General features: G+C 40.3%; 3 protein-coding genes across 4 annotated transcripts; 1 reads left to right on the top strand and 2 right to left on the bottom strand.

The window, feature by feature from the left end:
* Positions 1-7,750: 7,750 nt before the first annotated feature.
* Positions 7,751-10,755, bottom strand: apof (apolipoprotein F). The gene is made up of 2 exons (XM_035150131.2): positions 10,472-10,755; positions 7,751-9,786 (listed from the first exon to the last, which is right to left on the bottom strand). Exon 2 carries the CDS (start codon positions 9,750-9,752, stop codon positions 8,436-8,438), a length of 1,317 nt encoding a protein of 438 aa, XP_035006022.1. The 5' UTR covers positions 9,753-9,786; positions 10,472-10,755; the 3' UTR covers positions 7,751-8,435.
* A 4,711-nt stretch (positions 10,756-15,466) lies between these two features.
* Positions 15,467-18,674, top strand: tac3b (tachykinin precursor 3b). Its single transcript, XM_035153376.1, has 6 exons — positions 15,467-15,535; positions 16,886-17,003; positions 17,090-17,195; positions 17,281-17,310; positions 17,467-17,511; positions 18,640-18,674. Exons 1-6 carry the CDS (start codon positions 15,522-15,524, stop codon positions 18,657-18,659), a joined length of 333 nt encoding a protein of 110 aa, XP_035009267.1. The 5' UTR covers positions 15,467-15,521; the 3' UTR covers positions 18,660-18,674.
* Positions 18,675-18,806: 132 nt separating this feature from the next.
* c1galt1b (core 1 synthase, glycoprotein-N-acetylgalactosamine 3-beta-galactosyltransferase, 1b) lies at positions 18,807-25,433 on the bottom strand. Of its 2 annotated transcripts, XM_035153372.2 has the most exons (4): positions 24,823-25,433; positions 24,430-24,681; positions 22,490-23,154; positions 18,807-22,214 (listed from the first exon to the last, which is right to left on the bottom strand). In XM_035153372.2, the coding sequence occupies exons 2-4, from the start codon at positions 24,635-24,637 to the stop codon at positions 21,903-21,905; spliced, it is 1,185 nt and encodes a 394-aa protein (XP_035009263.1). In that variant the 5' UTR covers positions 24,638-24,681; positions 24,823-25,433; the 3' UTR covers positions 18,807-21,902. The 2 variants fall into 2 exon arrangements, with proteins under 2 accessions (XP_035009263.1, XP_035009264.1); XM_035153373.2 differs by having other exon boundaries at positions 24,430-25,433.
* Between the last annotated feature and the right edge of the window lie 158 nt (positions 25,434-25,591).

Here is a 25,591-nt window from a genome sequence, read left to right as displayed (position 1 = left end):
TTTTCTGCTTTAGGGCCAAATGGTCTCTTTACACAGTGCTCCATGAAATGGGTGCCTAACCACAGAGACAAAAATTACAGTATATATGATAATATCTGCAAGTGCCTGAAAGACATGTCAAGTTGAGAAAATGCCCCTTGGACACTGAACTGGTCTTACTGTTCTTCTTTCAACAAGTAAATAAATAAGTGGTTTTCCCAAAACCAAATTGCCATATTTCCTCAATTATGGTTAAACGGTTATTTGGTTATTGTTATTTATTTGTTAAAACATCTTGTGTTAAAAGATAAATAAACAAGTGATCAAAAGCTTAAATATGATAATACCATTACCTGTATGATATATAACAAATCTGGACCCCCTATTGATTATATCAAACATCATTTTTTCTTATTTTGGAGCCATTGTTTTGCTTTTAAGCCAACACAATGTGTACTGAGTGGGAGTAAATCAATGGATTCTTAATTATCTTTAAAAATGATCAAAAAAAATGATTGGCTCGTCTTGAGGTTTTGGAATGTTGCCAGAACTGAACAAGCAACAAGGAACAATATTATCAACCAGTGAGTCTACATGTGCAAATATATATTTATATAGCTTGAGAGATATGTTAGATTGTATACCTGAGTTAAGATAAACTTATCGTTAAGATAAACTGAGTTAAGATAAACTTATCGTCCTCCACCAACCAAAAACCCACCACATCAAAGGAAGGCCAATGCTCAGTAGCTTGGGCATTTTGATAACCTAACAAATTAGCTTACTGTGCAGTGTTCTTAATACACACAAATGACCATGTCTACAATAAATAAGCCTTTGATTACCAGGTTTTTAAAACATTTGATCAATTTACAATTGATGACTATAATTTAGATGTTGACCAAGACTTCAACTTTTTTTTCATTATTTGATGCCTGGAACCGCTGTGGTTTTACAGTGAAAGTCAGTTTAATGAATTATGTGTTTCCTTGTCGCAAAATATATTTTCGACTCTTTATTTGAACATATCATCTTTCTAAAAACTATGACAAACAAATTCATTATTTATCTGCACTGAAACATGATTTTATCAGAAACATTGCTTACAATGGATTCTAAAGATTTCTTTAGTTTTCTTTTTCTTTTATAAATAATAATAGAATAGAATAGAATTCGTTTCACCATGTTAGAAAGAAAAGATCTGGAGGTGGAGTATCTTGGTTTATTTATGGTTTATATAACTTTAAAATTAGGGATGATCTTTCTCTTAACACGGATATAGGGCTGAAGTGGAATCTGTCTTTTTGGAGCTCTCTGGTGTCCCTAGGGAATATCTCCTCACTAGCGTTCACCATGGTGATGGAGGTGATTATCAGAGCTTCAAAATGAGTAGTAGGAAGTGAGCGACAAAAGTCGGGGGTCCGATTATCAGGGCCCACATGGACGATATGACAACCCTGACCACAACAGCACCATGCACCAGACAGTTGCTGAGGAAACTTGGAGAAAACATAACATGTGCCGGAATGAGGATCAATTCATCAAAATCAAGGAGGATCCAAATAAGCAAAGGTAAGAGATCAGATCATAGGTTCTACATTAATGGAGAACCCATTTCAACAGTGTCTGACAAATCTATGAAAAGCCTACGATGCTTTCATGCAAGCCTCAAAGACTGTGAGCAGATCCAGCAACTGAGACAGGATGTCAGCAGCGGCCTTCAGAACATCGAACAGCCCATGCCTCCTGGCAAACTAAAGCTCTGGTGCCTACAGTTTGGCCTTTTACCCCAACTGATGTGGCCACTTACAGTAGTCAATGTGAGAAAGTGGTCTACAAGTCTTGTAGAGGAGTTTAAATGCACCAAAACAAGGCTGGAGATGACCCTCTCAGAGTCCCAAGACACCAGACTATACAGGCTGTTGGACAGTGTCACTACTGACAACAGGAAATGGACACCAAAAGAAGCAACTCAACAGGCAAAAAAAAGCCATGGCTTAGTCAACAGGGAAGAGGAGGTTTCAATTGCAGTTCAAAGGACAGTTCAAAAGACAAAATGTGTCCATTGATTAAGTGAATGAGAGGAAAAGGGTGTGGTATGCAGACATGGCATTTGAGGCAGAGAAACATAGCTGGAAATTATTAGTTTGCCCTGTGGAGGTTGACTGCAGTTTTATTTTTTTGCATCATCCACCATCAGGTTGCTCCAAGATCTGGGGATCCACGGATAAGATCTGGGTGCGTCCCTAGCATCTTGGTGCCCAATTGGGATCTTTCCTCCTGATCCAGAGCCATTGGCTGCAGCATTCTGCAGTGTGTGATGTTTCTGTTATGGTCTGGCGTAGGGCTTGTCCATGGATCCCCAGCCAGATCTTTGAGCAACCTGATGGTGGATGTTGCAAGGAAACCCCTGCAGCCAACCTCCACAGGGCAAACTATTGCTTGCTTCCATTCCCTACTGGTCCTTCAAGCTGATCTTTCTTTTCTCTATGCTTTCCCATTTCATCCACTGCCGCTGTCTGGCTTAAGTGACAGCTTTCGCACATCTTGCTGCCTCTTCCTGATGCCAGATTTCCAGGACCACCAATTTTCACCACTCTGAAGGAGTTGCTTTGTTCCACAGGGGTCTACTCTGACCTAGTCCCAAACCTCCTCTTCCCTGTTGAACGTGGCCCACACTGTCAGCATACTGGAGTGCTGCTTTTGCTTGTTGAGTTACATCTTTTGGTGTCCATTTCTGTCCTGTTGTCAATGATGATCCAACAGCCCGTATAGATTTGTCTTGGGACTCTGAGAGGGTCATCTCCAGCCTTGTTTTGGTGCATTTAAACTCCTCTACTGTTACTTTTATATTATATAATATATTTGACATATATTTGACAATTAATACAGAAACACAGGATACGAATTTATTATTTTAATAAAATGTATTGTATTTATTTGTATTCTTATTAAATTGTATTTTTTTCACCTATACTAACTAACTACGACTAACTAGATAAGTAGCATAATAATCTGAATTCAAGGTGGGGAAACCAGAGCACCTGGTGAAAACCCAATGTCTGCTGTGTTGGTGTGTTGTTGCTGTGAGGCCATATGGGCAGCAATTCTCTCTCTCAAAAATAATGTTGCCCCTATTGTCTGCAGGCTGCCCCTGAGATTTACTAGAGATGATTGAGAGAACCAGGATCTTTCTGATGATGTGGATTGATTCTAATTCCCTGGGTAACATGGGTTTAATTGTACACACAAGTAACAAATGGACAATGGCTGGGATAAACATTCGAGTTGAGGGTATTTTTGTTTGGAATTGTTGGGGCTGATTGATCTCTAGACTAAGGCATAATCCTTCTGGTGACAGGTAGAGGCATGGAGATCATGGGTTTAGCTCCAGCCCGCCTCCTCCGCAATATACGGGAGATGGTTGGGAGAAAATGCTTTGAATTGCCATTAGTATCACAATGGGTCATTTTGGTTGACAGTGATATAGGGCTGATTTATCTCTTAGATTGAAGCACAATACTTGTGGTAATGGTTGAGGCACAATCGTTTTGGGATTAGCTTCAGCCAAAGGCCTACATTTACAGGAGATCGGTGGGAGAAGCGCACTATTTGCTGTATGAAAGCTCTTCTTTTTTTCTTTCAGGTACAACTCCTTGGTGGCTTCAAACTGTTGAATCAATTTCTCGTTCTCGCTCTTGTGGTCTTCCGCTTTTTGTCGGTACAAAGCAACACGTGCTGTTAATTCCTGGATTTTTTTGCTTTGCTCCCTGATTATCAACTTGCTCTCTGGAAGCTCTCTTAATCGTTCTGCAGGAACCAGCTGTGACATACTGTGCTTCAGCTCCTCATACTGCCTCTCCTTTTCATCTATTAACTCATCCTTCCTCTCCAAGCGCCTGTAACTGTCTCTCAATAGATTGTTTTTCATTTGCAGTTGTTGGCTGAACAACGTACGGAACCTGTTCTCTGGGTATGGTATGCAGTCTACGTGAAGAGCTTGCCTATTCTGTGTCTTTGTTGTCTTTGGAAGACAGTAGCCTTCCTTTGTGTTTAGCAATTTTAGATGTTCAGTGTCACAAATTCTCTTTTGTGTGAGCAAAGCTCTTCTCTCCTTGTGGAGTTTATTCACCTCCGACGCGATGACATCGATTTTTTCCCGCAGGAGTGCAAACTGGTCTATCAGTGAGTCTTCCAGTTCCTTGCTCTTCTCTTTCAACTGTGAGCACTTGGCTCTGTAAAATGGCTCTTTCAGGGAGCCTATTCTACACATCTGGGTCAGTTCGAGGTCAAAATTATAAACATTTCTCTGCTCTGTCTTCCAGGTTTGAGCAATGTCCACTGTTTGATGTAAGATTTTCTTCATCTTATGTATTTCGTTTCTGATATGATATTCATCATCAAACGTATAATGAAGCTGAGGTATTACTTGGCCCTTATCATCTTCTTCTGTGAGATATTCAGCCATATCGTCTGACAATTTGAACTGTTCATCTTCTGGCTGGGCCAAAAATGTATCCTCATCCGTCTCATCGAAGTTGTCACACGTGATGTCCTCCATTTTCTTTTTCTCTGTCCTGCTCTTTTCAAATGAACTGCTGTGCTTATAAATGAGTTTTGGGAATTCCAAGTCTTTTTTGTCTACTGTAACCTCTTTACTTCTTCTTCTCCTTGTTTCAGTTTATTGGCAGATAGCTTCTTCTTCTTCTTAGTTCGGTTTAACCTACCTATCAAGGTAATTGTATAAAGGAAATAACAGATACAGTAGATATCTGTTATTACCTTTATACAAATACCTTGATAGCTTCTCCTTCTTCTTTGGTCTATGGCCGGTGTCAACCTACCGAAAAAAGAACAAGCATTGATTTCTCCTTTGAAATCTAACCCTGCAGTAACTTTATGGTCTTTGGCATCATCAAAGGAATATGCCCTTGTCTCTAAATAATGGTAAATGGTATAATGGCAAAACATGGTGACCATAGGAACAAGTGCATTTTAAAACAAACATTTGCACAATGATGTTGGTTGTTAGGGTTAGGTTTCTTTTTATTATTTAGACACAAACCCCCTGTCTTGGGGAGCAATGAGAAGAAATATAAGGGCTTGCTCCATCCAGTCCACGCCAGTAAAACTGATCAAAGAAGAAGAAGAATGATGTTGGTTTCCACCCGCCAATGAACCGAACAGAAGACGAGGAATTCTCAACTATTGCTCATCCAAAAGATGTCCACATTGTACTACGTTTGTTCGTAAGCAAAAACTTTTGCCAAATTAAAATTTGAAATGCAAACAGAGTTTGACAGACAGGGATTTCTCCTATTTTACTTAGGGGAGAGGGCAGGTGGCTGGAAGATTTGCCCAAAGTAATCGCTGGCGAGTGACTCATCAGTTGAATAGTGTGCTGGTAAAAATAAATAAATACGAGCAAACTTTTTCTGCTCCAGCTTTGTAAAGCAGGAAAGGTTTTCATTATTACATACATATTACAGTAAGTAGCCCTAACCCTAACCCTTAATACAATATATTACCAAACTGACTTCCAGCCATATTGTTACAAATTGCTGTTAAAGTACAGCCAATTTTGTACAGAAATGTAAAATTTTTTATTAATACGGTAAAATAATGTGAATATTGATGCCTCTCAGGAAAATAATAATACTGTCCGATATTATGATATAATATGACACAGTTTTTTGTGTTAAGTGTTATCAAATTTATTTGATCAAAATCATAATCACATTCCTACATCACCTTGTTTAGCACAGTCAACATTTAGCAAAATATTGGCATCAAATGCTACAGATTATTGATTTCCATTATGCCTCTGTGCAGGCGGTGGCCGGAGACATTATGTTTTCTTGTTTTCCATCTGTCCCATTTACTCCCTTCTTTTGACCAAGATATCTCAAGAACACCTTGAGGGAATTTCTTTGAAATTTTGTCCAAGTTCAGTTGGACTCACAATATGATTAGATTTTTTTGGTCAAAGATCAAGGTCGCTGTCACCTCACAAAACCCATTTTTTGCCTTGTGAATGAAATATCTCACCTTCAGGGATTGCCTTCAACTGAGAGGCGTCCTGCAATTAAAACAATAGTTCCTTTTACAACTATCATTGTTATAACAAGCCCTATGAGTCAAATTGTGATTTGTGAATATGGGCTATACAAATACAATTTGATTGATTGAACATTAACAACAAGTCTATTCAGAGTTTTCTTCCAAACAAAAAATACACACACATTTAATATCCAATTTATTGACATTTAAAGAAAACATATAAAGTAATAAAGTTTAGTAACCAGACTTCTGTCCCTGCAATTACACCAGAATGTGACTATTGCCTGGTTTTGATGGGAGGAAGACAACAGCGGCAGTGAGGAAGGACAGTTAATAGAGGGAAAGTGTGATGGCCAGTTAGTTTGACTGTGTAATGGGGCCATTAGTAAAATAACCTGAAAATGAAACTGATCATATCCGGAGAAAAGAATCAGAATTACATTTTTATCGTCCCCACCTGGGGCTGGGCGATAACACCAAAAAGGAATAATCATAATATAAATGCCATCAGTAGCAGTAGCCTATAACGAAAGTTATAATATAAATATTTATATAATTCTTATGCATTGCACAAACGTGGTGAAAAATCAGTTTTTAAACTTAAAATAAATGTTAATCCATTAATGTTTAAATTTGATAATATTATTGGCCAAGTCACCCAGCCCTATATTGTATTTATTTATTTGACCTGCAATGGCCCCAATACACTGTCATGGACTAGATCAGAGGTCACTAACAGGCGGACCGCGGTCCGGGTCCGGACCCAGAAGCCGAACCGTACGGACCCGGACCTACAGCCAAAACAGAAGGTTATGATTTAAAACCTGACGGGGCGCTTCTATTTGTAATCAGCGCAGCTTTTGTAGTCTTTACGGTAGTGGTTTAGCGGATGAGGAAACGCACAGACCAATTGCATGCGAGTTAAGCCATCCCACGTGATACCACTCAGCCAATCAAGTCTGTGCATTCCAGGCGGTAAACATTGCGACTCTACAGTGCAGACAGATGAGAGAGTTAGAGGCAAGTTACACATGAAAAGACGGTAGAAAGAAAAAGACAGATAGAGATACAGGTAGAGAAAACAAAGGGAGAGATACAGAGGAGTGAGACGGAGAAAGGGAGAGAAACAGAGGAGTGAGACGGAGAAAGGGAGAGAAACAGAGGAGTGAGACGGAGAAAGGGAGAGAAACAGGAGTGAGACGGAGAAAGTGGAGAAACAGGAGTGAGACGGAGAAAGGGAGAGAAACAGAGGAGTGAGACGGAGAAAGGGAGAGAAACAGGAGTGAGACGGAGAAAGGGAGAGAAACAGAGGAGTGAGACGGAGAAAGGGAGAGAAACAGAGGAGTGAGACGGAGAAAGTGGAGAAACAGGAGTGAGACGGAGAAAGGGAGAGAAACAGAGGAGTGAGACGGAGAAAGGGAGAGAAACAGGAGTGAGACGGAGAAAGGGAGAGAAACAGAGGAGTGAGACGGAGAAAGTGGAGAAACAGGAGTGAGACGGAGAAAGGGAGAGAAACAGGAGTGAGACGGAGAAAGGGAGAGATACAGGAGTGAGACGGAGAAAGGGAGAGAAACAGAGGTTGAGACTTTTGAGTCAAGATGTGAAACAGAAAAAGGGAAATTCAAGCTTTTGCTCCCTTTATTTTATTTTTCTGAAGTTAAGCCCTTTATTTGAACATGCACAATTTTCACATTTTATTTATTTTCTCTTATTTTGAAATGCAGCCCTACTTTTATTTAGTTAATGAGAGAACATTGTACATATCTGACATATAGACCTTTGCTTCAAGAAATTTTCTCTAACTGGACCTCTTTAAATTTTAGTTGAATACCCCTGGACTAGATACTGGATGGAGACACTATATGTCATAGGCCAGAGTCAAAGGGTTTAAGGGTTTAGCTTCCTGAGACCAAATCTTTAAATGTTGCTGCTTAATGTGATAAATTGTTACTGTAGGGAGATATATTTCCAACGGTTTAAAGTTAACACTTTCTGGGATTAGATAACTAAGATTGTTTACAACTGCTGTAATGCAAAAGGTAGTCCACTTTTTACCCAATTTCATTTTTGTAGGTTAGATAGTCTTAAAACTAGTAATTTAATTAAAACAACAGACTTAGTGAAAGTTGCTGTCATTACCTTCAATAATGAATACTTGTGTCAGAGTGAGGTTTGTGTGCACACTCACACAAACAGAAAAAGCTTTTTTCCCCTTTGAAGATTTGATGCTGATAATCCACTGAGTCATACAATACAGTATAATCTTGTTTCACATATAATCTAGATTATATTAAATCTGGAAAACCGATTGAGTTACTCTTCAGCATGTCAACTAACAAACACGGATCCTTATGAACTAATAAAAACTGAACAGGCTGAGTCACTGATCCCTCACTCTACTGGAATGTGACGCCCTCCTCCAAGCTGAACTGGTTTACCAGCAAGTCGTCCTCCTGCTTCATGGAGTTGAGCAGGTACCTGACTCCAGCTTTCACTCCGGTCTTCACCCCTGCACCCAGAGCGTAACCTGCCACCCCAGCGGTGCCCCCTGTGGCGACCATGAGAGCGTCTGTGCCCAGGTCGACCGCACTGAGGATGGCTCTCTCCTTGGCTGTTTCTGAGCAGTTCACTGAGGCATAATACACTGCCGTGCCCAGGTTGTAGAGGGTGCTGACTGCAGGGATCCACTCCACCACGTTGTACACGCGCTCCTCACGTTTGTTAGTGCAGCTTCTCTGGGGGCTGCGTCTCATCCGCGGCCTAGAGGGAGCAGGGATGGAAGCATGCTCCTCTTCACTACACCGACGGATCCAACATTCAGACCCTGCAGTGTCAGATGGCAGGATACGACTGCTCTTCTTCAGCACTGCCTTGTATTTGCCCGGTGTTCCACTGCTGGTCACGCCTGCACACAGGGCGCCCAGTCTCTCACAGCTGTTCACAGCCTCCTCCAGTCCGCCTGTGGCTCCCTCCACAGCTGTCCCCACCAGCTTGGTTCCGTTCACCCAGGTCCAATCTTCACAATGACCCTCCTGCTCAGTGGTTTCCTCTCCCGCCATCGCCAGCTGCCCGATGTTGAACATCACAGCCTCTATGCGGCGCCCTGCTTGATCCTTCTCTGAAGACGACATTGCAGATGCAGCAGCTGGTGTCGATGCTGACTTGGTCGACCTCCTCTCTATCAGACCTTGCACCTCCTTCAGGAGCTCCTCTGTATCTGCCACACCCAGCAGGTCATACAGCTTCAGCACCAGGGCCTGTGCCTCCTTGGGGCATCCTGACACCACCAACACAGGAACCAGAGAGAGACCCAGCAGCTCCTGGGGGAACATGGAGGACAGAGGGTCGTTCACGGTGCTGGCAGACATAAGCTCCTCACAGCTGATGTTCCCTTGAGCCTGCAGATGATCTTGAATCTGCCCCTGAAGCTTCGCCCTGAGACCTGATATCATATGTTTGGCCGACTGGACTCGCTCCTCTTTATGCACAACCACTGGTATAGGATCAGTCTTTTCAGCAGATGAGAGACTAAGCTGGAGATGGGATCCCAGGAGATACCGATGCTCCTGTTTGCCGGTTTCCTCTACCGCTTCACTGAGGTCAGTTTCTGCAAGCAGCGTGTTCCTCTGAGTCAGAGGCGGTGGGACTCTGCACAGAGCCTGTTCATTGAGCAGGAGCTGGATCACAATCAGCCACTTTGACTTGGAGAACATAATTCCACTGTTGTTGGAGCCACGTCACCAGACACTGAAATATAAAGAAAATCAACACACCAACGTCATCATAAAATGAGCGGAGGTTTCAATAATAAACAAAAAGAAACATTTAATCAAAAGTGAAAACCTGGTGGTAATAACAACAATAATAACAACAACAACAACAATAATAATAATAATAATAGTGTACAAAGGAATTTAGTATCATTTAGTTTCATGTATTGAATAAACAGTGACTTTGGAGTCCGGGGCTTTTTTTGTTTTTATGTGCCATTACTCCGAAGTTAATTCTGCAGTATCACAGTAACTTATTCGTCTATAGGCTAATGTTTAACTGAAGAATTTTGAAACAATCTGCTTCAAATCTACAATCTTAAAATAAAAATATCTTTCTACTAGAATTCCATATCATACAATCTTAATAAAGAGCATTCGTAAATGAATCGTCCGTCCCCATTGAGTGAAAAAGCATTTTAGTAGTTTGATGATAGAAGTAGAGAAGCAGCAAACAAACAAATAAAACCTGTATAAAAAAGAAAGAAAGAGCAGTGCATCATTCCAATATGGAGCCTTGACATTAAGCTGAAATATCTGTGCATGTCCTCTTTTCCCTCACCGACTATAAGTAAAAAAAAAATAGAAATGTTGTCCCACCCACAACTTCATAATTTAACTGCATCTTTTGATCCCCTGACAGCGATTTGTCCTGCACCCACCTTAATGAAAAGAGTCCTGCAGTCCAGAGAGCAGCGGTGCAACCAAGATGGCTTCGGTGTGTAGGATGCTTTTGGTCTCTTTCCCCCCCTTTACCCAAAAAACATGCATAACGATCTTCTTTCTCTTTGCCTCCAATGAGAATCTCCTCTCTACACATGACCCCCCTCTCAGCAGCCTCCTCTCTTTGGCCTCGTTGCTCAACAGAGAGATCAGGGCCTGAATATTGATTCACGTGGGGAAAGTCCACGCGTTCTAAAGCCGTTTTGTTTGTCCTGTCCTGCTATCCAACCAACCCGCCCCCCCTCCCCTCCCATAACACACACACACTTACACTCACTCTCTCTGCAGTTGGTAGGTTTTGTCTTTGACCCAAATACTTGAAATAAATCTCCCCTCATGCCGCGAGCAAATTTTTATCTTGTACTGTATAGCTAAGAAGGGAAGTGAAAGAAAAAAAGGGGCTATCTGAGGTAAATGCTCCCTTTATAAATAAGTATTCCCTTATTTTATATTTTAAAGCAGCATTTGTTGTGCTCTTGAACTTCATTTTAAAATACATCTATTTTACCCCCATGAGGCCTTATTTACTCACACCACAGAAATGTCAGTTCAAGTCCATCTCTGTGGCATCAGAGCGCCAACAAAAGTCAAACTTTGCCCTTCAGGGTCAAAATTTGTTACAAACTGAACTTTATTTTCAATAAATAATATGAAGATAAGGCAGTTCAGCTTCCTCCCACTTCTACTACACCTCTCTCCCTCTCACTTCCTTCCACTCACAGTCTTTTTTACACACACCCTGACACAAAAAACGCTTTATTCCTGGAGAGTACTCCAGAGTTTCTTTTCTCCCCCTGTCTTTAAACTGGAAGGACAAGGCTCATTAATGAACAAAAGCCCCACAGAGGCAAAAAAGGCATAGAAGATTCATGATAGTAGCACAAAAACATGATTAGAATCAAAGTCTGGTATTGCCTATGGGTTTTTTTTCCCTTTCTAAGTTTTGAACATAAGATTCTCTCAAGTTTAGACAAAGCATTTAAGCACATATGTGCTGTACATCAGCAAAGTAGAGATTGAAAAAGATTTCAACTTATTCATTCTCCTCAATGATAATCCCTTTTATGATTATTTTGTTACAGTGGTGGCCGACTGCTGGATTTCTTAATATTTATTAAACGGTCACTATAACCTTTGACAACAGAAAGTAATGTCATTGGATTAAGAGGCTGGAGGAGGAAAGAATAGTTGAACAATTGTTGGATTGTTGGGTTGGACAATATGGCCAAAAATTTCATTTCAAATCAGTAGATATTGATAATTATCAGGGTAAATGTCACATTATTATTTCTTTTAAGTTTAAATACCGATTTTTGCTCCTTTAGCAGAGAGTGACAAACACTTGATAAAACATTTTCTAAATCTGAGTTAAAGCAATTATGTTTTATACCTCCTCACTGTGCTATGCATAAGCATTATATCGATATACAGTATATTGAACCTTTAGTTATATTGCTATTGATGAAAATTATATTGCGATAGTTATTGATATCATTTTATTGTCCAGCCCTAGTTGAGCACATACTATATGATGCCTCCCTAGTGTGGAATCCTGAATCCAGAAATAAATGCATTCATTTAAGATAAGAAACAAGAGTGTTTTTCATTCATCATTTAGTCAACAACTGTTTGTTCATCTCTGCCTGCTCTCATCCACTGTCCTCTTTTTCTATCATTGCTTCCTTCAAGTTGATGAGGGAAGGACAGAAAAAAAAACTTGAGGAGGCACAAACACTGACCTTTCTCTTTCGAAGGAGAAGCTGCTCTTTCACTGTCCCCTGCTGGAGACGGAGGAGTCGGAACCTTGGGGAAAGGAGGTCTGACTGAGAGCTGCAGGACCTCAGCTACAAACAGTAAAGAGCCAGATAATAAAGCACAAACCTGAGATTAAAGTCACCAGGCCTGCTTGACATTCATACATAGATACAAACATTTGTTTGTTGAATGTGGAGTTAATAGGAGATAAAACCTGCTTTCTGTTCTCATCTGTTTCATGCAGATTTGATATAAGGAAGCAGCCTATTGGGCTTCGCTAAGTTAATAATCTGTGAAATCACACCACACTGGCCGGTGTGTGATTCACTGTTTACATCTTTTACATGTATCTCTGTTGGGAACTGAGTAGAACTGACACCAATTCTTTTATGGGAATAAGCCCCCAGAGTCCAATCAAAAATCCTCAGAATGTGCCGATACAAGCTGACTGCTCCTTTCACAGCCGCGGTTTGATTAACCATCAGAGTATTAGTGCGTCACCGACACGATTCACGACCACACTGATCATCCCAGTGCAATTATCATGTCTGAGTCCTTGCTGAACATAAATAAATAAAGAATTTACCCATCCTCATTAGGGTCTGTGTTTATATTTTAACTTTTTATTGTAATCAAACATTCCCAATGTTTTGAGAAATTATACCGATACATTTTATTTGCATGGCACTTTAACTATGCTCAAAGGCTCTGAACAGGATTACAAAAAAATTGAAGGCAAATAAAAACATATAAGTACAAATATAAGATACACATCATAATGAAACATTAAAAGTTCTGAAAAGGGGTTTGGAGTAGTGTTTTGAAGGAGGATGGCTCAATGCAGAGAAGCAAAACATAACGTAACAAGGTAAAAAAAATAATTAGCATATAAATTTGGAGTTCTCGGTACAGTATTACACAATGTGGTGTTAATCAGGGATGAAACATTTCATAAAATACTGACAGGTATGTCCATATCTGTTTTAGTAAACAGGTTTATTTGATATATTTGTCAGACCCGCACTGAAAAGGGCCCCCCTCTGTTTCCAGTCTTCATTATAAGCAAGTACACCCTTGTGCTGGCTGTGGGTTCATAATGGAAAAAATGTGGGGGTAGCATCAATCTTCTCCTCTCTACAAGGAGATTAATTGGCTTATTTAAATACAGCAAAGAATAACACGTAACCGCAGCTGTAGATACACTGAGTACAAAACACAGTATTACTCTTTAAAACACAGTGAAATAAAAACAAGTCTCACAAATTCTAAATGCTCATGTAGGAGTACTTCTGAGTTGTACCTTGGAAAAAGTACACAAACCAGATTGAGCTTCTCTTGTGCAAAGCCATGCAAAGTAAATGTCATCTCTGACTACAGGATGCTCTCTCCAAGCCAGACATTTCCAATCTGCTTCTAAAGTCCAATTCAGTCCCAGCGGACATGTCATTTCTAACTAAACTCAAAGGTTCAAGCCAGTTAGACAGTCGGAAATTAAAAGTCTCCCCATCGATTAAATGCACTTTGTGTCATAAAACTCCGAATTGTACATGATAAATAAATGTTGAATCTTGGCACATGAGGCAGATCTATTCCACATACAAACTCGTAAACTTGTAGATGGTTATGAATCTTATCTCTTGTTCAAATGCGTCCTCCGAAGTAACAAACACTATGAGTTGAGGCAATTCACATAAATGTTTTTGAACAGATGAGTTTTAAGTTTATTCAGTGTGATGTTTAAGGAAATTAAGGCCATTATTAGTGAAGAGGGTTAGGGTTAGGGGTTAGGGTTAGGGGTTAGGGGTTAGGGGTTAGGGGTTAGGGTTAGGTTACATAACTTGAAAAGGCAATTGGTATGAACACAAATAGTTCTCTCAACTTGAAAATGTGAGTTGAAATGGTGTAGAATTGTATGATTGTTAAGAGAAAGTAAGCTTTCTTGAATATTAACTTGAACCAAGGTCTTTAAGTTGAACCACCTTGATAGTTTTAAAGCGCAAGTCTTTATGTGTGGAAGAAAAAGATTGGTCACAAGGGTTCCATCATTTGTGGAGGAGACACAGGTTGTTGACTCAGACAGTGTGGGAGTGATTTGGCTCTCTGCTCTGACACACCAGCCAGTCAGAGAACCAACAGGGCTGCAATATCCGCTGGCAAGACTTTTGCAGTCGACAAGTCAAGTTAACTCATAGAAGCACATTACACACCCAATTTCTCCTGGGACATACGTGTACCCACCCTGCCGAGAATATAAGATTATGTGTGTCTCTCAAGGCAGCTCAGATGTAGATGCACACCATGATTTGATCATGTACAGTGTTTCCTACAGCGTAATTATCTGGGTCTGGGCAGTAATCAAGCCTACACAAGTAAAATGTCATTTACAAAAACACACGAGGCTCGCTGACCAATGAAGTGGCACCAGTGTAAAGATTGTGTCTACAAACACAACCAGTCAACAGAAATTCTTTTTAAGGAAGATTAAAATGTTCAGTTTTTGTTGAAACTGTTTTAGAGATGTACATTTTTGTGGTTATTCTGGAAGCTGCAGTTTGTGCTGTTTCTGAAACACTTGTTTTCATCATTTTGAGCCACCCATTTATATCAACGTCATCTCTCTACTGACAGTTTAACAGCACTACAACCTACATATGGTCTCTTGATCTGTTCATTTCTTTTTATCGTGAAGACGTTGGAGTAAGTAAGTTGTTGAAATCAACTTTCAAGATAATGGAGGTAGAGAGAAGCTTCAGTTCCTTATTTTGGATCCTAATAAGCAACGTGTGTGTGTGTGTGTGTGTGTGTGTGTGTGTGTGTGTACTTGTACAAATATCTTTGTGAGGACCATTTTGTACCTTCAAACTACAGAGTGAGGACATTTTGGAAAAGTGAGGACATTTTGGCCTGTCCTCACTTTTAATGGGCTGTTGCTGTTTGAAGACTTTAAGAATTAGGTTCAGGTTAGGGATCGGGTTAGGCATTTCGTTTCGATGGTTAAGCGAATCAGTGTCCTCACTAAGATAGATGTACAAATGTGTGTGTGTCTGTGTTTGTGTGTGTGTATGTGTGTGAGTGCTGGGGGTTTGGGCGGTGGGTGGTGCTCTAATTGGATTACAAATGAGCTGAAGAACTATAATAATTGGGACGAGAGGCTGCTGAGCAGAGACTTGCATTCTGAGGACACAGAGCAGCTTTATTACAGAGTCAACCTGTTGGATCAGATCAAGCTTTCGAATGGCCATTAACAGGTAAGATTTTGAGTTATTTTTTACTTTATGATGTTGAATTACTTTTAATTTCTTTTTGACAAGTAGTAATTACATGTTTATTTCATGAATGAATAAACTTATTGACGGGGTGGGCTTCTCTACAAAGCCATCTAAATACACACACACATATATATATATATACACAGAGTATATATCTATCTATGTATATTCCGTACTGCTTCAGATTACAGTGTCTGTGGTCATGTCAGAATGATATAAAAAAAGACATATTTAGTTTGTTACAAACTAAATAACTTTTAGTTAAGCAGTTGTTAATTTCCACATAAACTTCCGTGAATGATTGGCTCCATTTACACTCAAGTTCCTTGTTTATACATGTTCAATTTAATGCTTCTTTGTTGAAATATTGCACAATTTTATAAATATACAAGGCTCGAAGCCAACCATTCAATTAAAACCGACTGCCTCTGTCTTGTTTTACGTATAGCCTGATAAAACTACAGAATGAATTACAGATCAAAGAATCTGAGAAACTGATTGACAACACTTGAGAGAGAATACATGCATTAATAATAATTAATATATATATATATATATATATATATAATACCTAATGTACCATTACTTACTCTTGCTCACTATTGAGAAATTATCTGGTAATGTAAGTTTATGTGATTAGTTATGCCTTAATCAATCAATGATTCTTAATTCACATTAACTTCATAAATTAATTTATATGCCACCAAATCTGAAATCCATTTACATTTGTATACAGTTGTCAGTTTAGCAGGTACACCGTGGTAAAACTAATTCAGTCCAATTCAACAGTCTAATAAAAAGCCCTTTCTTCAGTTAGGTTGTTCAGTCATTGCTGAAACTGTGCTATAGCTATATAAATCTATATATGTTTGTTTTAAAGGTGTCATTTGTGGTGCTGTGACACCACAAATGCATTACAATATACAGATATCTCTGTATCTCATTATACAGAGATGCTTCTCTTTTTAAACTTATAGCTTAATTGATATACATGGGGCGGACAAAATATTTCAAAACAAAGGATTTCTCTGTGTTTAACTGTGAATTCCAGATGCCGTTTCACATGGTGGTTAGTAGAAGGATAAGGAGGCACTCCCTTAACGTTCAAAGTTATAAAACCTGTCATGTCACCAGAGAGCATGAGAATGGCTGCAGAATTGTTATAGTGTTATATGATTCCGATTGCAGCTTACAAATCAAATTACACAAACGATCCAACCCACTGTGTTCTGCCATCGATCCCATCTCTAGAAACTGTCACAAACTCTCAGTCTGGTTATTATGTGCACCTTTTCTGCTTCAAAATGAATGCACCACTTCTTATTTCAGAGTGATGGAGAGAACTCCAATCTGCTGCACTTTTGCTTCACTGGTCGCTTTGCTCGTCCTCCTCTTACTCCCTGTGAGGTCTTGGTGTAAAGAAGACAACTATAGAGCCCTGTCAGAGGTACTGTATGACCAACAAGGCTACAATAACACGGACAACACCCCCATTTCCAGACCTGATCTCACAGCTGGCACCTTGTCTTTCAGGCTAACACAGAGTGCTGTGAAGATGTGGCCATAAGGAGGTTTGATGACATCGATTACGACAGCTTTGTGAGTCTGATGGGAAGGAGAAGTGCTGCTCAAACAACCAGTGAGTTATTTGTACGGTAAAAACATCCACAACACTGTCACCATGACTGGATTTATCTTCCTCTAACATGCAACTCTTTTCACAGGACAAAGAAATGCCCCAATGTCAAGAAAAAGTAAGAACCTCAAGTTGAATTCAGTGTTTAACCAGTACCCGATTGATCGATCACTCACTGCACACTTTCAAAAACACATCCGGGATGGATGGATGGACAGTATAGATAAGGATGGATGGATGGTATAACAATGAAAGCTGTGCTCTTCTCATGCAGGACAGAAGGAGAACATCCTGGCTGATCTGCTGTGGCGGAGGACAAGTGAGTGACTTCAGCAACACTGACAGCAGCTCATACAAACATTTTACACTATTTCACTTTGTTCTGTTGGATTTTAAATGAATACATATTAGATATACACATTGTGTTTTTATCAGTACCAGATAAAATAAAAACTCCCTTAAAACCTAATAACCCACTTGAGGCTTGGGATGTTCCCGTCACATATTTATGCCATGAGCCATGACCTAGTCTCTTGGCATTTAAAGATAAAGAGAAAAAAAGTGTAAATGAAACGTGTAACACCTCCTGTCACTTAACTGCTGTTATTACCAGGATATGTACTCAGTGGGGCTGCCGGGCTCCGGGTTTAACAGGGCACCATGTGGACACGCTGGCTATTCATTTACTTTTATTTAGTCCAGGTTTTTATTGACTTTCTCAAAAGGGCAGTACACAATGCGGTCACTTGCTATAGGCTTTAATCTACAGAACGTGGAGGTAGCTGAGGAAGAAGTGTGTACACGCCAACATCAATATTTCCATTTTGGTCATCCCACAGCTTCATACAGCCTCCAAACCTGTCTTATCACCCTCCCTTCCTCTTTTACGCTGCGACTCAACACCCATTTCATACGAGGCCTTTTGGTATGTCTGTACTGTGTAAATGGGCCAACATAAACAACATTACAGTTAAAGCTTTGATAAACTAATATCAGCTGATATATAAATCAGTCAAATTCTATACATTATTCATTCAAGTGGTAAAAGCCCCCAGTTGTCTCTGCTGGATGTTCTTTAGTGTCCAAATAAACCTTGGTGGTTAATGTGGATCTGAGGTAAAGTATATATACTTAGTTCACAGACTAATGGCAGGAGCAGTGCCCCCATAGGGTGACAGGCTTTTGTAGAGGACTTCTGCTGTAGTATTTGTTAAAGGCAGTAGTGGACTGTGTAGTGACAGAGGGGATGTAAGTTTGAACGAATTTTTTGCCTTGTAAACGACAGGAAAGGACTGTGTGTGTACACAGAAGTCTTCACAGAGGGGCAGAGGCTGATTCTTCAAGCCTGAGAGGCAGAGGTGTGAAAACTGAAACCTGCATCCTTCCTGAAATTAAAGATAAATAGTTGCTGCTACATCTTTTGACCAATTTTGTTCTTTCTACTCAGGTTACAACTCTCCTGAATGAAGATGACGCAGCTCCACCATTTAAACTTCAGTCTCTCACACTGCGGACAACAGCTACTGTATAATCAGAGTATTATGTTATATAACCAGAGGCAACAAAAAATCATGTTAACCACCTACACTAACAAATGTAAAACAAAACCGGATGTACAATAAAATATGCATTTATTTATAGTGATTAAAGAACCATTCACAGAAAACCACCCTGCCCACGTGTGCTCAAACACTCACACAAAGTAAAGACAAGCCACAAGCACTGACTCTGTTCAGACGTCAATATAAACAAAGACATTTAAAATATAAATACAGTACTGTACAACTTTCCCTTTGATAAAATTGTTGCAGAAGACAGCCCCAAACCAGATGGGGCAGTTATCAACGAGTTGTTAGGGCCAGAAGAAACTATTGATCTACTGATGGTGATGCAACAAAAATTGCCAAATGTCAAAATCAGTCATATCTGTATTGGCGTTTAAAAATGTGTTTATGATGTATTGTATGTAAAAAAATATTTTCAAACTCATTTATAGTTATTTACAATAAAGTTTATGGTTAACCTGAAAATAATTTGTTATAAGTGTTTAATAATGACATTTAGGAATATATATACTATTGGTATCGGACACCATATCAGACGGATAATAAAAAAAAACGTGTTGATTTGTTTAAACTGGACTTTTCCTTTTCAAATACTAAACTTGCTCTGTGCTCATGTACTGAAGGAAACCAATTATGAACACAAAGAAAAAGGCTTTTGGAAATTAGATAGGCTTTAGTTGCCTCATACATGTGTAAACTCAAAGGGAAATTAAAAGGTTTAAGTGGTTAAAAAGAAAAAAACACACCAAAAAGCCCCCAAAACACTCAAATGCATTTTCACATAAAACTAAATCCTGCCTGATTCCTGAAGCCATTTTTTATTTTCAGTTTATATTCTTCTGTATTTGGTAATTAATGAATCTCCCGCCATAACATTAATCTTTGTTTGGCTACAAAGTAGTAAAGAAACTGGCAGGAATTATTTTTGAATAAATGCAATGTACTGAGTAGAAAAAGAAAAGAAAGGCTCTGTCCCAACACGCCCAGCATTTAGAAAATACACATTACTGAAAGTACATTTGTATAAAAGAAGTGAACCACAAGTCATCCTCTGGCAAAGGCCATGCTCTATACATTGGAAGGATTCAATAAGCTCCATCTGAAAGTTGTCACTCTCATTATGGTCATGTCACAGTGCAAAGTCATGTGTTCAGCTGTTGACTCAAACAATCTCAATATACAAGGCACAAGCTAATGAGTCCACCGGGAGAAGATACAGGGAAGTGTGAAGTGTTGATCCAGAGACAGTTTCAGGAAGAACAAATAGAAAACCATGTGCCATGGATGGGTAAGAAGGAAAGGAAGGTGGTTGACTGATAGCGAAAGCTGCAGTCTCCCACTCGACTTTTCAACATGTAACATCATCCAACAAAAATCGAATTAGTCTGATTATTGCCGGTGGGGTGCACTGTGGCCAATTTAATCAATCTGGAGAGAACATGCCGGGGTTTTTTCACTCAAGACGAATGGATTGGTTGAAGAGAAGTAACAACTCCAGGAAGATTTTCTTTGGTTGACTACAGCCCACTGACTTTCTGCTCCTCCAGCTGAAGGCGCGTCTAACAACCATCGTTGGATCCCAGATCAAATAAAAGGTTGTGATGACTGAACATATGAAACACCAGTTATACACAACAGGGAAGCACCAACATTCACTGCATTAACTTCAAGAGGTGTTCACAGATATTAGCGTGTCTGTTCGTCCTCGGTCTGGTCTCATCCCAGAGGAAAATCTTTGGCTCGATTGTTCAAATCCAGTCATCAGGACTTATCATTTAAAGCATTGTGGTCACATTAATGCATCTCTATGTTAGATAAAGAGATAGAGAGGAATCCAAAAACCTTGCTAATGAAATTTAGCTCATGTTTTTGTATTGGTGTTTATTTTCCTGGATCATTTTGAGGATAAGTGTGATATTTCATTCTATTTAACTGACTGAGCTGCAGAATCATAGCTGACTGTGGTCCGACCATTCAGCTAAATAAATGTGATGAGACAAATTTTCATTATCTATGGGGAAAAAAAATACTTTTACTACACTTTCACATGAACTAATAGAAAACTGTACTCACCTAAATGTCAATAAAAAGAAATAAAACTATTATTAATTGACTAGTGGCTCAATGTGCAATTAGTTTTGATAACCATATAATTGTTGTTTGTTTTCCAAACAAACATGAAATATCACCTTGGTCCAGCTTCTTTTTTACAGTGATAGTTAGTTGATAATTTTGGGGTTTTTCATTTCAAAGATATTTTTTTACTATTTTCAACATTTGACATTTTCCAACCAAACTAAGTAATCAAGAATATAATTTGTATTTAATGGTAAAGAAAAGGACCATTAGTTTCTTTCTTTGTTAAGTTAATTTTCAAAAAAACTAAATATAAATTAAATGGGACTTTCATAATTGCACCACAACATTTAAACGAATAAAACTGATTTATTCCTATACAGGGAACATGGACGTAACATTACAATTACACTAAAATGTGATAGAAAATACTTTTTGAGTAAAGTCTGAATCAAATTTGGAGTCAGAAAGCTGGTTCTCAGAACAAATACAATATCATCTATGATACCAATTATTGAGTGCACAGATATTAATCTAACATGATCTTTTTTTAATCTTGTTCAATAATCAGAAAATGTATGGAGTAGCAGCAAACCTCACCTCTTGGTCACTTAAGTTCAAGACAATTTATTGTCATTAGCAGGCACATAGTTCACTATGCGTGAAATGAAGTCAAACAACTTCATTGCGTCTTGACTAAAGAGTGGTAGATCAGGTTTTGGTGGTTTTGCAGCAGTCAAGAAAGGGATCAGACAAAACGTGGCTCTGGGAAATAATTATTGGTTGGTTTTAAATGATCATAGCCTACAGAAAATTGCTCTCAACTTTAAAATTGTAAAAAGCATCTTACAAATCTGGAAAAATAAGGGCCACTTTTAGCCTAAAATGCAGTCGCAAGTTGAAGTTAGTAGCAGTCCTTTAGCTCAAGACACTTCAGATCAAAGTGGACCGTTCTACTTTTGTAGAAATATGAGCCAAAATTATCAGAATGAATGAATAAGCAAAGATTAAAAACACACAATTCTGCCTCTTCATAATGACAATGTTCCCTTCACACAACCATAGAGTCCTACTGTTGTTTCACCTCTGGTGCAATGGGAGGATCTTTACCAGCTGCAGGATGTTGATCTGCGTCCTGTTTCTTGTCCATCTTGGGTGGATCAACGCCTTCTCCTTTGCCTTTCACCTGAGGAGCCGGTTCTTTTTGTTCTTCTGCAGCTGAACCTGAATGCTCAATACTGTAGCGCTTTGGGTCGGGGGGCTGGTAACGGTGTCTATAGCCGAAGGCACGCAGGTGATAGGTGTAGTACTCCAATAAATACATTTGTGAACCATCAACATAGTGGAATGACACAGACAAGTCTGAGCAGCAGAATGGACCCTGAAAAAAAACAGTTTGTGGTTATGCATCATGTCACATTTTCCATGTACACAAATCAAATCTCATGAGTGTTAATCTAATCAAACTGACTGTAGAAACTGAGTTTCTCCAGGGGGCGCCTGAAGAAAGGTTTTTCAGGACATGCAACGATGCATCCAACTGAACATGCCACTTCTGTCGGACCAGTTTCACAAGTAACTGAGTAACAAAGCTGATTAGCATCCTAACACAGTAGCCTATTCAAATACTGACAAAGCTTAAGTTGTTTCACTTACCTCTACGATTGGGTAGTAGCAGTAGCTCCAATACCAGAAGCTCTTGGGGAACTTGCTCGTGAGGTGCTGCTCCGGAATAAAGGGGTGAAATGTCTCCCTGTGCACTGTGTCTCTGGAGTCTCCTGCCAGCACCCCGACTTTCTCCATGCACTGTCCCATTGCCAGGTCCTCTACTGAGGTAGTGTGAGTGCACTGTTTGGTTTTAAAACCTTCTACAAATCTCCGTAGAGCCTCTCTGCTCAGCACATAACCCGCTCCGCCACTCATGTAGCCCTGCTTGGCGAAGGGCTTGAACCGTCGGCCAAAGTAAATTGGCTCGTCCGGCGTGTGGTTCGCAAGAACCCAACGCAAGTTGTCTACAATAACGTAGGTGTCATCATCTGCCTTGAGGAACCAATCTGCCTCGTGGCTGTGATGCTCATAGACGTAATGGAAGGCCCGGATTGTTTTCCAGTACAGCTGATCCCGACCTTCGTCTGTACCCAATCCCACAGTGGGGAAGTTGGGGTCATCCACGGAGCTCATGAAGACCACCACATTGCAGTGACGACTCCACGTGGTCTTCACATGTCGAGTCTTTTTCTCCAAGTTCTTTGGTGCAGTCATCACCCAGCAAAGAATGCGCACCTTTTTGTACAGCTCATCAGCAATACGGCCATCCTCACCTGGTAAATGGAGAAAAACAGAAACATCACCTTAACAACGCTAGTGCATTCAAACACTGGAGTGCAGTGGTCATACAATTTAATTGAAATCCCATTGCAAGTGCACATGAGGGTTGGGCGGTTTTCTCTTTTGTCAGAATGTCCTTATAACTATGTTTAGTCTTATTATTCTTGTTTTATCAGACCAACAGTTCAAAAACAGATCTAGTAATGATATAAAAAGAGAAGCAGTGATTCACAGCAGCTACATCAGCAGATTTACTTTCAGCCTCCGATTGCATCCGTCACAAACTTGGGGAAGAGTTTTTTGATCCGTGGTTAATCAGAGAACACGTCCACATTCACTGTAGTAACCTGGCTACTTTAAAAGTGTGTGCACATGCAGCACTACTGAATCATATTTTTTGTGCACAACCCAACCATAGTTTGGAACTAGACCTTTCTTAGTTTGACCGTTCTGTACATCAACTGCAGTCATGATAGAAGTCACAGGGTTAGACCGGATTTGAAATTTGTCTGTGCTGACTCAGACCAATTACACCCCACACCCCTTAGCGAGAGGAACTGTATGTGTGTTTGTGTACAGACAGATTGTCACCAAACTTGTTGGGAGTATTACTTGGCTGGGTATTTTTTTATTTTCAAAGATATCTCTGCAAATAATAGACTGACGATCTAAAGCTTATATTGGTCACAAAATCTTGCTGGGAGCAAAAAACAATTCCCTGAATAAAGCATAGTCCAGCAAGGGACAGTGAAGGAGCAGCATCTCCTTTTAAAGAGCAACGTCACCGTTTGTACCTCCTCATTGTTATTGACTTTCCTTCTTTTGTCAACTTGGAGGAAGTGAGGGAAGAAAAAAGGACAGTGACGAGTTAGAGATGAACACGCAGGAAAAGTTGTCGACTCAATGATGAATAAAAATTACTCCGTGGTCTCTGTTGTCTTATTATACTAATGAACTTATTTTTGGATTCAGGATTCCACACAAGACAAGCATTATAGTATCTGCTCAACTAGTGCTGGGCAATGGAATGACACCAATAATTGCAATTTTATTTTAATCAATATAACTAAAAGTTTAAATATCTATCAATATAATGCTTATGCATTGTGTTAGCACAGCGGGGCTTGTGCTACTTAAGATCAAGAAAAACTTTTCCTGCATGGCAAAACCACAACCTCCACTCAAGATCAAAAATATGTCTTATATTTATGTTTTGGGCCATCAAGCCTTCCACGAACATTGGATTAGGACATCATTATAAGCAGTACCTTTCTGATGAGGGTGCTTGAGGTTGAACAGAGCAGACCTCTCCTTCTTCCATATCTTACGCTCCAGCTGATAGTCCCTGACTGAGTTGATGGCCTGCGGAGCTGACAGCCCCGTCTCAAACCACACCTGCCGTAGAAACACGTACAGAGTGATGGTCCCGACCACAAACCCCGAAGAGAAGAAGAACCTGGATCCGACGCTCGGCATGCTGGATCAGGTGTCTCGCTGTCAGCTGATCAACTCGGCAGGTGCTGGGTTCGAGAGAGGAGGGGACACACGGTTCACTCCGATCGACAGGAGCAGGAAACTTTAAGAACTGACGCAACAGTGTGAAGGTGAGCGAGGGGAGTATTTGTCACTCCCCTGTATTTACACGGTGTGGTTTTACTCACCAATGGCAGCGCAGACACCATAGCAACTTCGCCACCCGCTACTCCATCATGCAGGGAGACGTCAACTTTCACAGGGAAACGCGGAGTTCGTTCCTTCTGGACGCAGCGGTTTCTTTTTCATCTAAACGGGAACTTAGCTCAGCTAGCCTGTTGCTAACACTCACCGGGGTAAACAGCGGGCGAGCTTTAGCCCCAACAGCCGCTAAATAACAACCAGGCGGGAGGAAACTAAATCATAACGTTGGGCATTAGTGGCCCCCGGGTAAAGTGTTGGGCAGCGGGCGTTAGCTAACATGGGAGGCCATTATCTCATCGACGCTGCTAACGTCAACTTCAGTGCTAAGTTAGCGGGCAGCTTTTTGTGTCGTGACAACGGAGCTAACGGAAGCGTCACAAAGTTTCCTGACCGGCTGGGATGGACGACGCTGACGTTGACCGCGACAAGTCATCCAGTTTGAGGAGAACAGCGTGAAACCTGACACGACAACATGAGGCGACTCCGCCGCTGCACACACAACACGTACAACTTCTCCCGGCTGACCGCAGGACCGGAGGCACCGCTGCTTCCGCTCACTCGTTTCAAAGTAAAAGCGCAGAACAGACACGTGTACACCTGCGGGGCCGCTGCCTCGGTGTAGGCCGATTTGTACGTTTTCATTATTATGCCCAGACACCCAGCAGGCGATCTGTACGGGCGTGATGACAACGTGTGGTATCACTCACACAGGTGTAAACTGTCCCCCTATGAAATCCACATTTTTAGTTGTAT

Source organism: Hippoglossus stenolepis, chromosome 3, assembly GCF_022539355.2.
Source record: "Hippoglossus stenolepis isolate QCI-W04-F060 chromosome 3, HSTE1.2, whole genome shotgun sequence".
Taxonomy (NCBI): Eukaryota; Metazoa; Chordata; class Actinopteri; order Pleuronectiformes; family Pleuronectidae; genus Hippoglossus; species Hippoglossus stenolepis.
This window is presented reverse-complemented; position numbering and strand designations above follow the sequence as displayed.